The sequence below is a fragment of the Oncorhynchus nerka genome, linkage group LG14, assembly GCF_034236695.1.
Source record: "Oncorhynchus nerka isolate Pitt River linkage group LG14, Oner_Uvic_2.0, whole genome shotgun sequence".
NCBI lineage: Eukaryota > Metazoa > Chordata > Actinopteri > Salmoniformes > Salmonidae > Oncorhynchus > Oncorhynchus nerka.
Window position 1 is genome coordinate 49,314,441 of NC_088409.1, and position 17,804 is coordinate 49,332,244.

General features: G+C 43.5%; 1 protein-coding gene across 2 annotated transcripts in view; it reads right to left on the reverse strand.

Annotated features, from left to right (window-relative positions):
• Positions 1 to 12,456: 12,456 nt before the first annotated feature.
• Positions 12,457 to 17,804, reverse strand: part of LOC115141380 (R-spondin-2-like) — an 83,685-nt gene continuing 78,337 nt past the window's right edge. For both annotated transcript variants that reach the window (XM_029680179.2, XM_065000144.1), the window contains one exon: positions 12,457 to 13,919. In XM_029680179.2, the coding sequence (XP_029536039.1) occupies positions 13,804 to 13,919 (116 nt within the window). In that variant the 3' untranslated portion in view covers positions 12,457 to 13,803. The remainder of the gene's footprint in view (positions 13,920 to 17,804) is intronic.

A 17,804-nucleotide genomic window follows, 5' to 3' on the forward strand; every position in this document is an offset into this window, starting at 1 on the left:
CTATCGACTGTATACACCTGTCAGCAACGGTGGGGCGGAAAATAGCCAAATCCACTCATTTGAAGGGGTGTCCACATTCTTTTGTCAATGTAGCTTAAGTAAAACATTACATTTCACATCTGCATTCTTACAGTGTACAGATTTTAGTCCCAGAAACTCAAGGTTTGATTAAGTAAAGACCAATAGAGAGGCATATGTGAAAGGTGCCTGTCAGAGCAGGATAGTGTAGAATGCTGAAGGCTGTGTGCCACTCAAACCTTCCTCTCAAACCCATGTCTCCAGCTCCCTCTATGGCCTCTGACCCACACCCTGTATTACCAGACCTCAGAAGAACCTTCATTTACGTGACCTAACTCCATGCTTGCCCGAATATGATCTCCTCTTCCTAAAGTCACTGGGTGTCGCCTCACATCAGAGAGACGAGAGTCGGGACAGATGAGTTTCCACATGAAGAACGAAACTGTCTGGCCAAATCCACTTTTCCCCCATATTAAAATGGGTATTTCCGAGCTGTCAGAGGGTCTGGGTTTTGAGTGTCTCTCCAGTGAAAGAGGACTTCGTTTCACTATAGGTTCTCTCAATCCCTCGCAACTCCCTCCCTCTCATAACATGTGGGCAGCGGGTTCCCCACCGATCACAAACCAGCGCGGCGCTGGGCTGGCAAGCGGCTCACTTTTCACTTAGCTTCACGCACTAATTTACTGAGACTCGAGACTGCTCCGTGTCCGCGGTGCGATTCCCACGTTCCAGCTGAGAAAATATATCATTAGTCCCTTACCATGTAATAGTTGCCACGTTACGTTATAAAAGCTGGGTGTAAAGCAACATGGATCAAATAGGAGCTATTTCCAATGTGCCTCATTTTGACAGCATTGTGGAAGAAATGGTGGGACGAGAAACCAACGAAAGAAGGACATAACGTGGTGTTGAAAAAGCCCATTTTGCTTACTAAATGGTCCTGCGTGGCTGCAAGACAAGACGAAGCATTTCCATTGTGAATGTCTCCATAATGTAATACAAGTGCTAGTGTATGTCTTTATGAGTCTGTTTTCCCCGAGTTATTTCGATGACTGAACTTTGCAAGCAAATTAAGATCTCAGGCTAATTCTAGTCAAGTAGGTAGGCTAGGCTTACAGTAGTAAACGAATGAGATGTAGACAGAGGATGGAGATTCCACAACAAGCTATTTCCACCACTAGAGAGACATGGAATGAATAAAGGACAATTATTGGCTTGCCTGAGGTTAAGCTTCTTACTTCACAGCGTAGTTATGTAGACATGGTTTTTAGGTACTTTAGTAGTGAAAAGGTTTAAAACTTGGGTTCATTGACAGCCAAAATAAGAGCAGGTCTGTGTGTAATTCCCTTGAGTATATAGATAGCTGAACAAACTTGAGGGCTGCTGTGAAGACCCTTTTTTGGCATGAGCACCACAGCTCTGAGAGGTTTTCACTTCACAAACATTTTTACAACTTCAACTGTAATCTACAACTGAGAAGGCCACGGCACACAGCAACCTCCTCTAGACAACCACCCCACAGTGCCACACTAAATGGCTAAAAATATCTGCCTCCATCAAGAAAGGAAGATATAAAACAGTTGAGCCTGACGACGTTAGCCTGCCGGGGGTTAATTAAGCAGTACAAGACCAGAGTTGGGGAAGCTACTCTCAAAATATAGTTTACCAAGCTACCAATTACTTCACACTAGAAGTTAATCTACACTAAAGCTACCCATAAGAAAAATATAGTTTACTTAACTAAAGCTACTTATACTTCATGAAAGATAAAAAATCATATAGAATTCTGAAATTAAACACAAAAACATTGTTTCAAGTGAAAATTAGGCAGGTCTGATGCCTGAAAAGAAAAGGAAATTCTTGTGTCGCTCCAGAGGTTAGCTACACGCTACATGGCAAGAAAGTAATTAACTACTGAAAACACTACCAATATTTGAATTTAGTTCAACTACTGTACCACCAAACTACTGCAAAATGTAGCTAAATGACTAGTTGAAATACATGTAGTTAGTTCACTACTCCCCAACACTGCACAGGACATAGTAAATAAGAGACCAACACAACTTGTGTAACTGGATGGATCCACATGGTGGCCATGATGTGACCAGCTCCTCTCACATACCTCACCCTCCGTCTTCCATGCTCAGAGACCCCTGCTTAGATGGTTGTGTTGTGTCGACACACTGTTCATCCCTCGAGCTTGGATTGTGTAGATGCTAAAGATGCGTTCAAGTTCGGCCGTGTCCTATTAGGGCTCAATTATGCGCCATTGGAAGCCATTTTCAAAAAATAAATAATTTTCCTTCGTTTCGTAATCACAAGTGCACAAGGCATTCATGTGGCAGCAATTTGGCTGACACTCAGTGGAGAGCGAGCCTGACCCCCTCTCTGCCCCCCTCCAACCCCCCCCCCCCGACACCCTCTCAAAAGCCACATCTATAGGGCAGGAACCAGCAATGCACTAACTGGCAGCCCCAGCCCATTAAAGGAGGGCAGTCTGGTGTGTGTGCAGGTCCTAACCAGAGGCTCTGGGCAAGCTGTTCCTAACCAGTACAGCCGCCTCCTCGGTAATGAGCATGACAGCCTATTGTAACAGTATTAAACCAGAAACATGTCACCCTGCTCAGTACCTCAGTAAACTCTATATACCACCATTCATACAGTCTCACATGGCTTTTTTAATGGATGCTTCAAACAAGCGTCCATGTTACTTAGCACATCGTTCAAAAACGGAATCAAATCAGCATGCTCTCCTTTTGTAATCCCTCATCCACGTTCATTCATATATCTTTTATCGGGGTTAATGCGATCATTAAAAAAAGGTCTGGAATTAAAACTAAATCCATACACGCATTTTTATTGCATCCTCATATTATTTTTTTAAAAAGGAGAGCAGTTCCACATTTTGCTTCCTCGGTAGTAGAACACCGGTTAGTGCAAGTGCTCCCGTGAACTCGTTTCATTGCCACCAAATGAGAGAGCCCTTTGACTCGGAGCAGAAAACATCATCCGCTTACAAGGTCTCACAATAAAAGCCATGCGTGCCGCAATAAGCTCTGCTTTGTTTCCAATACATCCACGTTAAAACATTTATTAGACTAATTACACCGGTCTCCCATTGAATTCTCTTCCTGTGTTTACAGATGCCTTGGCAGAGTTCCCATGTCACAACGTCTTTTTATTCGTGGCTGTGCACATTGCCAGAGGAAGGAGGGAATAGAAGCACATTAGCCTACAATGTGAATTATGGAGAGAAGTTCCCCCTAGTTGCCCTTTGTTCACCTTCACTCTGACGTGACGTTACCCACCATAAGTGACATACTGTAGCTAATAGGTCAGCTTGGGTGTCACTATATTAAATGTCACTATATTTGAGGAAATACAGTATACCATACGTGCGTGTATGCATGCATGTGTGTGAGTGAGAGCGTGACCTTTGTACCAAGGAAGAGGCTGCTTCAACCAATGAAAAAACATAGATGAGAGCGGAATAACCCCACCCCCTCTTCCGAGATTACTTTGACTTGCACATCCTCTAATGCAGGGATCATCAACTATATGTATATGTATTCTGCCGCGGACCATTTTTTTTTCTTGAGCTGATGGTTGTGGGGCTGGATCATAATTACAAATAATATGACATAATATAATGTATAGACTGCAAATTGACTGCAATAAGCTGTTGACTAAAATAATTTCAAATAATTTCAAACCTTGCTTACATTTGTATACGATCACCATTACGATCACTATTATGCATGGGAATACAGATTTCCACATTTTTGGTCACTTGGATGTCCAAACAATGAAAATGATAAATATTTATTTTTTAAATGGGGGGGGGGGGACTTGGGGGGCCATATAAAACCACATGTGGGCCTAATTTGTCCCTTGGGCCGCCAGTTGGGGAACCCTGCTCTAATTGTTAGCAGTTTTCAAATTCTCCAGAAAACGAAATAATCCCTGGAGATATGTATTCCTGGTAGCAAGACCTCATGCCTCAAGATGACATATTCTAATGGGACCATGTTGGATGTGAGGAGTAACTGTCACAGGTGTGACTGATGGCCCCTTTTCATTCAGCTAATGCAGCAAGCATTTTCATTGGACAATTGAACTGATTATGTGACTTCAATGTGTATAAAAACCTACTCTTTTGGTGTTCTAGGTGGCTGTCGACAGGAAGTGAATGCAGTCCACAGGTATGGCAGGTGCGTAGAGGTGTGTGTAGGGAGCTAATGGCGTGTCCTTGTGTGCAGAGAGCCAATGGCAGGTCCTTGTGTGCAGAGAGCCAATGGCAGGTCCTTGTGTGCAGAAAGCAAATGGGGGGGGTCCTTGTGTGCAGAGAGATACTGGCAGGTCCTTGTGTGCAGAGAAATAATGGTGGGTCCCTGAGTGCAGAGAGGTAATGGAGTCATTTGCTTAGTGCACATGGATAATGGAGTTGTTTGAGCTATGGAGAACTTTAGAAATTGACACCTATATAAATATTAGGACGAGCAATGTCAAAGTGGCATTGACTAAAATACAGTATATGCATATGAGATGAGTAAAGCAGTATGTAAACATTATTTATAGGATCTGCCCCTTTTTTCAATTTTTGTCTAAAATGACATACCCAAATCTAACTGCCTGTAGCTCAAGGATATAAGCAAGGATATGCAAGGATATAAGCAAGGATATGCAAGGATAAGCAAGGATATGCAAGGATAAGCAAGGATATAAGCAAGGATATGCAATGATATGCATATTATTGATACCATTTGAAAGGAAACACTTTGAAGTTTGTGGAAATGTGAAATGAATGTAGGAGTATATAACACATTAGATATGGTAAAAGATAACGCACAGCCTCACTCTCCTTAATTTGTTCACCAACAGGGAGATAGGGCTGTTGGCCAGGGTGGCATGTGTGCTATTGTATCATGTTAGGCATGGATGGGATCGCACCTCGCCGTTATAATGACCACTAAGTTCATTAATGGCATGGTGTTTAATTTAGTGAATAAATGTATAGAAAACATAGACTGAGACTCAGTGGCATGGCCACACGAACAGATGCGTGACACGGACATAGGCCAGAGAGGTCAAGGCATTGTGTGTTCACACATTGTAATCAGCTGCCAGTTGCTGTGGCATATGTGTGATCTGCCTGATTGTGAGTGGTTGTCAATGGCGTATGTGTGTGGGCACTAGTAAACCCATGGTCTCCATAAGCTTATTGGTTTGGGGCTTAACCCCACCACAGAGACTGGAGCCTGCCTGCTAGACTCCCACTCTCATAGACAGACCTCAGAGCAGCCAATCATTGCAGGGGGTTGAACAGTACACTGCCATGCTTCGCGCCCAGACAGATGCCTGCTGTACACCCCCGTACCAGCACAACCGCTGCCAAGCCGAGCCACACAGGGAGACAGACAATGCAGCCAGAGAGCTAGGTCCGGCAGCTGTCTTGCGAGCACACACACGCGGGAATGCACAAACAGGCATGCACGCACACACACGCAGACCATGTGGTTTATTTTATTTCACACAATGCATACAAGCCAGGCAGGCAACAGCAATTAAATGTCTGTCTCATTGGTTTGCTCGAGTATACTGGCTCTATAAATCTTCACGGCAGTGTTTTAAAGTGAAGAAATTTCCACGCAGGGCAGCAAACTGAGGATCCCACAGGATGCTATCATTGTTAGTCATTTGATTAGCAGACACTCTTCGCTGGATGCTTTACAAAACCTGTTAAACGCTATTGGCGGTCCTGCTGAAGTACTTTAGTGAGGATTTGATAGTACAGCCTGAATATAGCATTTATATATTTGCTCCGATGTATTAATTGCTAATTCCTCCACTTTCCCAGAGAATAAGTACATGCTATTGATTTATATCCCAGAAAATCTACTGTATGTTTGTGACTTGGTAGGTGGATTTGTTCAGCCTACTGTAAAAACAAATCACTGTGATAATTAGACGACCACATTAAAATACACACGCATTCACACACACATACACACACACACACACACACACACACACACACACACACACACACACACACACACACACACACACACACACACACACACACACACACACACACACACACACACACACACACACACACACACACACACACACACGCACGGGCGCACGCACACACACACACACACACGCACACACACACACACACACACACACACACACACACACACACACACACACACACACACCCCAGAGGGATGTAGCTTATACTGAAATATCGCATGTTATGTTAACACACACACACTTATAGATGAAAGATTACAAGCATCTGCAATCTTTCCCTGTTCTAGAAGCAGAGGAACTATGCTGCCTTGCAATAACCAGTGCCTTGAGATGATTATTCATTTAATTATTAATTTAAATGGATTGTTGTGGATAATGTGCAGTTATATGGATTGCGCTGTCTGTCAGGCTACCTCCCATTAGTCATTACTTTCATATAATTGATCACTTTAACCAAAAATAAGTCCTGAGTGTGAACTAGTGACTGAACCACAGATCACACTTCTCACCCAGACCTGGGAACCATTGACATGAGGTCACGACCTCCCCTATGGCTAGTTGATTAAACCCATTTCTGAGACCCACCGCACAATGCAGCCAATAAAAGCTGGCGCTGGCTGCTGAGGAGGACTGACGGGCAGGCGGGAGTCTGGGGGGGGCTGATTGATGGAGTGGAGGGTGTTCTATGGCTGGCTCCATGGCTCCAGACAACAGAGGAGTCAGGAGAGACAGCAGCCATGACACCCTGCTGCAGCCTGGCCCGGTTCCAGACCAGACCAGACCCACACCTACCACCTCTAAGAGGAAACCCCATCGCTGGCTGGAAGCAGGAAACAACAGGCTCCTTATTGTGGTGTAGATTATGTGTGGTGATGTTTGTGAGTGTGTGTGCACGCGTGCGTGCATATGTGTGTTTATGTGTGTGGTGTGACTGGATGAAGATTTCCACTCAAGATCCTCCAAGTCGAGGCAGAGGTTGACTATGAAGCATGGCGCTGCATAATCCCCCTCTCAATGGAGGCATGGGGGAAGGTGGGGCGAGCATTCCCCCTCTACTTTACTTATACCCTCCTAACCACCCTTAACCCCTCTCAATGGAGGCACGGGGGAAGGTGGGGTCGAGCATTCCAGGACAATGAGACCCCATTACCCTCTACTTTACTTATACCCTCCTAACCACCCTTAACCCCTCTCACCATGAATGCACGACTCTTGGCTCTCATGCTCAAATGGCCCCCCTGGAACCTGTGCTCCCCTACATGATAGCGGACACCCATTTCTTGAGGGGCCACTTGTGTCAGCTCCGTGGAACAGACATGGCCCTTATGGGCCTATGCTGGTCACCTTATATCCAACACGAGTGGTCTTAACATGGTTTAATGAGAGCTGTTGTTGATGAATTCTCCCTTGAAACCAGTGGTAACGCGGCTACTAGGCACATATAAAAAGTCAATGAATGGAGAAGGGCTGCCAAAAAAAGGGGGGAAAATAGTAGTCTTCGTGGACGTCCTTACCAGCTGGCTCCCGAGCTAAATACAGTTAGTTATGCCCATGGCTCTCTGTCTGCCTGTAAGGGGAATTGTTTGCTCCGCTAGGTAATCACTAATGTTTTTTAAGTGCACAGTATGATTCAGCTGGGGTCATAAAGACCATGTGTGTCACATCCTGAATGAAAGGACAGGGTCCCTGTGCTTATTTCCCTCCGGTGAAGGTAGGTGGAGGTAAGGGGAAATGGTTGTGTGTTTTCATTGTTTGGGCCTCACTGTTGATTTATTGAACTTGAGAAAAAAAAGCAACACTCTCTCCATGGTGCTGCTGGTGGTGGTACACCATCAGCAAAATGAGTCATTGGAAAGGAGAAGAGGAATGTTAGGTGAAACAGACCGAAAACGACTGCCAAGCCCCTAAGGAAACCTCACACCAGGTCAGGAATATAATATATTCTGCACCTGTTGAAATGTAACTTAAGAAACACAGCCCAAGTCATATACAGTATATCCCCCTACTTGACAAATATCCCCCTACTTGACAAAGTTGAAGTCTGGACATGACAAATATCCCCTACTTGACAAAGTTGAAGTCTGGACATGACAAATATCCCCTACTTGACAAAGTCAAAGTCTGGACATGACAAATATCCCCTACTTGACAAAGTCGAGTCTGGCATGACAAATATCCTCCTACTTGACAAAGTCGAATGACAAATATCCCCCTACTTGACAAAGTCAAAGTCTGGACATGACAAATATCTCCCTACTTGACAAAGTCAAAGTCTGGACATGACAAATATCTCCCTACTTGACAAAGTCAAAGTCTGGACATGACAAATATCCCCCTACTTGACAAAGTCGAAGTCTGGCCATGACAAATATCCCCTACCTGACAAAGTCAAAGGCTGGCAATGACAAATATCTCCCTACTTGACAAAGTCGAAGTCTGGACATGACAAATATCCCCCTACTTGACAAAGTCAAAGTCTGGACATGATAAATATCTCCCTACTTGACAAAGTCAAAGTCTGGACATGACAAATATCTCCCTACTTGACAAAGTCGAAGGCTGGCCATGACAAATATCCCCCTACTTGACAAAGTCGAAGTCTGGACATGACAAATATCCCCCTACTTGACAAAGTCGAAGTCTGGACATGACAAATATCCTCCTACTTGACAAAGTCGAAGTCTGGACATGACAAATATCCCCTACTTGACAAAGTCGAAGTCTGGACATGACAAATATCCCCCTACTTGACAAAGTCAAAGTCTGGACATGACAAATATCTCCCTACTTGACAAAGTCGAAGGCTGGCAATGACAAATATCCCCTACTTGACAAAGTCGAAGTCTGGACATGACAAATATCTCCCTACTTGACAAAGTCGAAGTCTGGACATGACAAATATCCCCCTACTTGACAAAGTCGAAGTCTGGACATGACAAATATCTCCCTACTTGACAAAGTCAAAGTCTGGACATGACAAATATCCCCCTACTTGACAAAGTCGAAGGCTGGCAATGACAAATATCCCCCTACTTGACAAAGTTGAAGTCTGGACATGACAAATATCTCCCTACTTGACAAAGTTGAAGTCTGGACATGACAAATATCCCCCTACTTGACAAAGTCGAAGTCTGGACATGATAAATATCCCCCTACTTGACAAAGTCGAAGGATGGACATGACAAATATCCCCCTACTTGACAAAGTCGAAGGCTGGACATGACAAATATCCCCCTACTTGACAAAGTCGAAGGCTGGACATGACAAATATCCCCCTACTTGACAAAGTCGAAGGCTGGCCATTTGAAAGAATCAAACAGAACATGATGACGCGCAGTGTAAACAGGAAACAATTGACTTAAGTAAGAGTCATTAGGTTGGTCCATCTCTCTCCAGCAGTGGGGACAGATATAAGAGGTCTGACAGCTATAATCACGAGCACTGCCTAAGATAGCCACCTTCAAAGCCTCACTTCAGCTGCACTCAGGCAGAACACACCAGCATTAGCTATGGAGTCCCATTACCGGGCCTGGTCCCTTTCAATTACCCATCCGATTTGTCTCCCGAGAACGCAGAGAGAGGGTCACAGACAATTACCTTTTATTTACATATTTATTTATGCCTGTAATAAACGTGTTACTTAGCAACTTTTTCTTAATGAAGCCAATCTGCTTTTCAAAAGGACGTGGATACCGGATACCATTTTGCAATTATGAGGGAATTTGTCCGGATTTGGTGGATGAAAGACATGGCATTTTTGCCTTCATTCTGTGCCTCTGCATATGATAGCTGACATATGGTAAACTTGTAGAAAGCCTTAGACTGGTTTCATTGTACCTACTCTGTGCGGCCTGCAACAGGCCATGCCAAGCGTCATCATAACCCATGTGAACACTAATAGTTCCAGATTTCCTTCAGCTCAAAGGGCAACCGATGCCCAATTATATAGTTATTAAACACAGCAAATGATTTCAACGTTTATTGTCCCGGGCAATGTTATTAACCCACCGATGTCATAACTTCCACTTCTGCCATCTGGGGTTGGAACGAATGTGTCACTCACAAAGTGCTGCACATTTGAAGTAGCTGAAGAGAGGGACTGCAATATATGTATGCTTAAAAAACCTTAAAGGCGCTGCATGTTCAATCCGACATCTACATTGGACGTGCAGCATTTATGGTGATACAGCTTCTGCGGAAGTCAGGGCATTCTTACTACTTGCGCTTCGCAGAGCAGCGCAGAGCTGTTGAGCAGAGCTGTTGTCGAGGAAGTGAGTTTGTGTTTATACAGGACCTCCCAACCCCACCTACCGTCAACCAATCATGTCAATTCGGAGCAATACGGAGCCCTCCATATTGTCACAACATTTGGGAGGCGCACGGCGATGCAGCGTGGAACTCAATTTGGCCTCTTCATGCCTCCGGAGGTTCTGCAATTGCGTCACAACCTCCATTCGGAGCATAAATGGGCTTTTACCTTTGTTACCTGCAAGATACACCGTTACTAAAGATATAGTCACCAATTTTACAAAATGACATGATTTGGGCATTTTGGTGACCTGTCAAAACTCGATATTAGTATACAATTTAGGTGAACTATCCCTTTAACACTACTTTACAGTATGGATCTCTAGTGTGCAGAGCCCACTGCGACATTTCCTGTTTGTGGTTTCACTTGTTGGGCCTTTGAAGTGGGCTTTAATAATAGGACTGAACTGAACTAATGAAAATGCACCCAGTCACATTAAAAGGGAGCGTCAGCCTCAACCACCTAACTATGTCCTTCAACCACACACACACACACACACACACACACACACACACACACACACACACACACACACACACACACACACACACACACACACACACACACACACACACACACACACACACACACACACACACACACACACACACACACACACACACACACACAGAGTGAGAAACACAGACGCTTCCTTTAAGCTGCCTCAAAGTTTACAGAAGTGGTTTCACTAATAAAAAGGGATCAGCCGGGCTACCTTCTGATGTCTGGGTGAACGTTGATGCACTAACCAACATTAAAGAAACCCTGAATGCAGTTTCTCACCGACGACACAAATACACCCAGAATGGATGAAAGACAGAGGAATAATTGGAAACGGAAAGGTAAGGGAGATTCTCCAGTGTGCACTTAGTTTCCCCCCCACTAGACCTTGTGTAGTGTTTCAGTGGTGTTGGTGGTCTTCTCCTTAATGAATCCACTTCAATGCAGTTCATTCCCAGTCTGAAACAGTGACAGTCTGGCCCTAGGGATGACATCTGTAAATCGTTCATTAACTTTTAACCAGCAGCAGATGTCTTTTAAAACACTTAGTATTACTTTTACATTTCCATCCGCTCACTGTTCTGCACTCTAGGCTTTATGGATATCTCTCATTTCTATAAGGTGCATCAAAGATGATATTCCCCTTTTATGTCAATAAGTACCCATACATTTCAAGGGGAAAGGTTAAGGGAAGTGTTAAGCTGTACAAATGAAGAGTATGTCAAGCATCCTTCTCCGTGATCCTTTCCAACACCTGTGAAAGACCATACTGTATGTTGAGGCCTTCGCCATTCCTAGCTGAGGCTACTGTTTCACTGCAAGAGGTTTGTTTCACTCCTTCTCCGAGAAGGCTACATGGGCGAACCGGGTATTATGGGTTATTTGAGCATCAACACCGTCGCCTCTTTCCCTCTGGAAAAATCATGTGACTTCAGAGGATTACTAGGAAAAGGAAGCCTGTGGTCGGTGTCTCCCAGGATGATATAGGACACAACGTTGTTTCATTCGCTACTGTGTGTCCATAAGCTGTCTGGCAGATACAGCCTCACATTTTCTAAGGGGCAATGATTACACAGTATGCATCACTAGGTTAATTAGCCATGACTGGCGTTAAACCTTTCTTGGCAAGCCAGCACATTTTGGATTTTTATACTTATTTATTTGATGTTTTGAAACCCTGAAAATGAATGAGATCTAATGTGTGCTCAAATAAAGAGGGGGTGAGTGAGTGTGTGTGAAGGAAGCACAGTAGGCAGTTCTATTGCCAAATCATGTGTAAGATAATGAGGGTGGAAATGAATGATACGGTGGTGACATCACAATGTGGCATTGCACCATCCGTGAGGACACGTCAAGTCAAGATGGCTTACAGGCCGCTCACAGTGACGTCATGCTGTCACGGTCAATTGACCATATCGAATCTCCCTGGCTCGAAGGCAGCTTGTGTCACGCAGTGCACATTGCATGATTGATATCACAAATGTTTTTCAAATTACATAATTATATACTAATGCGGGAGAGGGACAAGCTAAAGCTAGCGCTCCTAGCTGTCCATGAACCGTAAGACTGAAAAGCTACATCAACAGTCACATGAAATGTATTTTAATCAAACACATATGTAGTCCTATGACCATATATTTGTCGAACCCTGAATATCAAACCTAAAGGAATGTCAAACAAAGTACGCACTTTATTTTTGCCGTTTTTGAAACATTGAAATCAGTAGATGAGACCACATGAACGCGATGCAACACTCAAACTGTTTCGCATGACCAGACACAAACAAGAGGCTCTTTTAAGGATATCTGTATTGTGGGATTCAAATCATATTTCAGCACAGAGGAGTAACAGTACGAGACAAAATTGTCACCGAACACAAAAGTACAAAATAGAATCAATAAATAAATCAAATATATACCATATAAATGTAATAGCTATGTGTTGGCTATGTTTATTATTTCGTTTTCAGTCTTTTTTGAATCTGTAGCTTGGTATTACATCCTTTTCTCTGAAACATTTAGAACACTGGGAGGAGTCAATACCGAAAATACAGTAATAGGTTTTATAATTAGATGAACTCATCAACTATGTACACATAAGTTTGTTGCCATGCTAAGTTCGAACAACTAACATGTCTTTATCCACAGCATACAGTTAGAGCATTAAAGCGGGTTCTGGACGTAAACATTTTGTGCTGAGAATAAAATACACTGCAACTACGCATGGTATTTCTTAACATGACTCTCAAAAAATGTACACAATGAACAAAAAGGCCATACATGGAACACTCCGCCTCCAATGAGGGAAAATAAGAGTTTGCTTTGAAATAAATACAGAAAAGTCTCAATTATTTCAAGATGTCACTTAATAGCCGTCACCCTTCTGCCAAATCTCTCCTCTTCTCTTGATCATCCTCTCATTCTCTCTTCGCACGCTCTTCCTCTCTCCGTCAGATTCGTCGTCTTGGCGTCTTCCATAGCCCCCATCGCTGGGCCGTCACCACTATTATCAACATCCATCTCATTCCTCATTCTCCGGCTCTTTCGCGTCCTCCGTCTGTCAGTCGGTGTGTGTCGGTCTCCCTCGTTGGTTTGTTCTCCCCAGACGTACATGGCGTGTGAGCAAAAGGAACGAGTGTTTCTATGAGTTCTATGATGTCACAGTGGGGTCAAAAGGGGGGAGCTGATTGGCTGATCTGTCAGTGGCACACTACGATGCGGTACTCTGCGGTACGAGGGAAGCAGCAGAAGACAGAGAGAGACAGAGACAGAGGGCATATGTGTACTTTACTACAACCATAGACATGTGTAGGGTCATTAATATGGTGTAGTGTGACTGTGTGCTGGGGTGGGGGGTGGGGTGGAGGTTTGTGGAGCAGCAGCTAGCAGCTTTGTGTTGTTTAGGTTCCAAGGGATGGGGGGGGACTCAGTCCTCTACTGGCTGGAGCTCATGGAGGCCAGGTGGTCACTATGCTGGTTCTGGGCCTGGAACCGGAGCCTCTGCTTGTTGGACTTCTTTGGTTCTTTGGGTCGCTGCTTCCCTGATCCTCCTGAAGCAGAAAGACAAGAAGCAAGAGAGCCTTTTAGAAGAGCAGTGCATCAATGTAAACAAGGAACACAGTAAAAACCTTTATTCCATCCCTTTGGTGTCTCTCTAAAACCAGCTAATATATATACACACACATATACCATATATCTTGGTCCCCTCCTTATCCACTCAAAACCAGCAGAGCTATGCCACTGGGCAGAGCGGTTGGCAGCAAAATGTTCCTTTATTCAGCCCCATCACCTCTCTCTCTCTGGGGAAATTGCATAACACTCTGTCAGAACTGGAAAGGTCCTCGTTCATAAGCCCAGGGTTAATGTATCTTAATGTATCCCAGGTGTCATTGGTGTGGGCAAAGCATGTTGGGAATCTGTGCTAATGGAACCGTGTGCGGCGGTACCTCGGTACCCATGGTTCCCTATGACAGAGGCTACTGAACCAAAAGGCAACAGTTTGGCTGCCAAAAGACACAAATAATTTAACGAGGTGTGTGTATGTGTGTGAGTGTGAGTGTGTGAGAGAGACAGATAGAGAGAGAGAGAGAGAGAGAGAGAGAGAGAGAGAGCGTGTGAGAGAGAGAGCGTGTGAGAGAGAGAGAGAGAGAGATAGAGAGAGAAATAAAGAGAGGGAGAAGTGATGGGGCTGAATGAAGGTTGGCTTCGGGTGGTGGCGGGGGGGCACAATCCTGCTGCCAACCCCTCTGCCCAGTGGCATAGCTCTGCTGGTTTTGAGTGGGTCAGTGATCTGAAGAAAAATAAAATCTGATGGGGGGAAAACTAGAGTCAGGCTTGGATGATGAGATGCTATCTGGATCCTGATTTGGCACAGCAAGAAACAAGGCGTGCTATGGTTCGCCGAGGGGGGAAAACACTGAAAAATGCTACATAAATGGGTGTCTCAACGGTAGGTTTACAAAACCTGGCTCCGTGTCCTATTATTGCACTTGTTCATGCCATTTCACTAAGGAAAATAAGGCTAAAGTGTGTAATATGTGGCAGAATTACCTCTAATTACCTTCTCATATGGCCTGGCCAAACGCCAGCCATTTAAAGCCGCCCAAAAAAAGTCTGGTTCAATTGAACATCTCAGCACCACACTGTAAAATATATTTTTTAATATTTCCAAGAAATGGGGACATATAAAATGTTCTGTTTTCGCTCTTTTAAACGAGAGTCATGTTACAGTTGCACAAATATCAACCAATTTCACTTCCACATTTCAGAGCCATTTCAATCTAGCTAGCTATTTGTGGTCACCATCGGCCATTCCGAGGGCGAAAAATTACGTTGCCGACACGCAATATCTTATTCAAAAAAATCCCCTCTTCAAACCATAAAAGGATTTAAAATCACATCTCATGGGGAAAACATTCATCTTGCTCTAAACTTTCCGTGACCTCCAATTGAAAAACATTAACAGCAAAGTTGCTATGCTCGTTTAGCAAATGTCGCTTCCGATTCTTTGGGTGAGTTACAGCATGGTTACGACTGTTAGTGCACGCATAACGCTCAAGTCAATCCGGACCATAGGTTTCTTTTCCTAATTGCCATTTAAAAAGAGGTCCTTTTCATTTGAAACAGTGTTGCTCTGCGCTTCATGAACACAGCATTCAATACAATCGACTCAAGACGAATTACATTTGATGGCAATAAAGCAAACATTGCTGTATTGAAAAGGCCTCTGTAGCTGGGCTAGGCCCAATATGGGTCATTCCATGGAACCATTAGGCTCTCCGCGTGTTGTGCGAGTTTGCGTGTAGTGCAAATAAATGTGTGAGAGCTCACTTAAAGACCGACAGTATAGCTTTCCTGGATAGTCACGAACACAGAGCGGATATAATCCACACGGCTTTAAGATGTTTGTGAACTACATGACACTTGTCTTATACCACGCACAAACACGGCTACAGCGGGTTCTTGGAAAAACAAGGGAATGCACATCTCCATGACATTATATAGACCGGGATTCTATGTCACAGTACTGCTCATCTCATAAGACGTAAGTAAATTGTGTGAGTAAACACTTACAAAAGCTTGAGCTGTGCTTCATTTGGTTTGCCCCAGTACAATGTAACCAATGGATTAAAAAAAAAGAAGGAAGAGTCCCAAAATACCGAAATAAATCGAGCACCCCTCAAAGTATTACCGTGACATATTATGTATTTGTCCCAGGTCTGAGGTCTGTCTGCCTCACGTCATATCTCATATCTCATTTATTCCAGGACAATGTGAACTGTAAAAACCAAAACGTCCCGGAATGTCATCAGAACTGTCCAAGTGAGCTGATGAACATTTCTGTCTCTGTTTGACCTGTGTCCATGAAAGCATGGACTACGCTGGGTTCTATTTCATAATCAGAGTTCTCTAGGCTGACAGCTAGAGGGCAACCAATACCAAGAGAACATAGATCTTCCCCCCTCTGCATCTGATATAAGGCTTATGAGATGGCACATCATATCAGGGTCTGTCTCTTTCACATTTAGCATTTACCAGGACGTAACACAGGGTGAATACACAACGCTTTTATGATGGTATGTTTACAACCAATGTAAACACTTAAGATGATTATGCAAGCCAGAGTTCTTATAATTATTTATTTTTTATTTACCAGGAAATAAATTATTAAGAAGTGAACTCAATTACTTTCCAAACAAGGAACAAATTCATAAATCTTAGAGCGAGTACAGATCATTTGTCTTGGAAGGAACAGAAATCTTCAAATAATTTGAGCTATTTTTGTTTTACCCCACACTGACCCAGAATTTAAACTTACTGCCAAAATTGAAGAATGGCTTTCATTTCAGAAAATACTTTTACTATTTTTTCCCCATTTTCTTTTCAGTTTTGGCCACATTTCACATCACTTCTGCAATCCTTAATTGTATAATGTTTTTTTTGTAGATAAAATCTGCCATCTCTAAAGCTTTGTATGTGGACGGGTTCATAGAGTAAATTTAACAAACAAAACATTATAAGTAATTCAAAATGTTTTGTAGTTTTGAATCAAAAGCAGAAGCTTGTTGTGGTGGCAGAGGATGACCCCACCATTATCACTGTGTGTATTATAGACATAGTGTGTGTGTGTACATTAGTATTTGTGCCTGTGTGTAAGTAAGCCTTGGTCTCACTGCATGAGCCAGGTCTGGTTCTGGTAAAGTTCTTGCTACCGGAAGAAAGCTCTGGAGTGCCCTCCAAGCCTGCATTGTATCTGTGTGTTTGTTTAAGACTAGGCTATGTACATGTGTGCCTGGGTGTGTACGCTCTTCCATATCAGCGCAAAGTCTTTGACAAATGTGTCTTGGACCCTCTAATGTCATATACAATCTTATCAGCTGCCAAAGCACCTGGGAGAGGCAGATTAGACTTCCCTACATGCACTGGGGTGGGAGTTCCACCCTGACATTCCAGGACAAGTCCAGTTGAGATCCATCACTTACAATTTCTCTTTCACATCTCTTTCATTCTCTCCCTCTCTTTCTATCTCTGATGGTGGTTGAGACATAGCCAGATACCCAACAGGAAAGCAGTTATGTAGGCCTGTTGTATAGTAACAATAACACTATGCTCTCTCTAAGGAGATATGCACATGGCACTCTGAGTTGCGGTCCATTCAACTTGTCTAATTGAATAGCATTTTACACAGGGGAGAAGGACAGAGCCAAAACTCCCTTCACCTGTCTCCAAATCCAATATCTTTGTTTTTGAGAACCGAATAAACCAGAGAAAATGTATTCCTTACGATGAGTGAGTGTTTGAATTATGTAATTTATAACGGTCTGTTTTTCCATCATTAGGTTAATGTTCTGTTCTTCACGCTGCCAAGAATGGGCTCAGTTCAATGAGGACATTGACAAAAACAGACCTCGATCGAGAGAGAAAAGGAAAGGGAT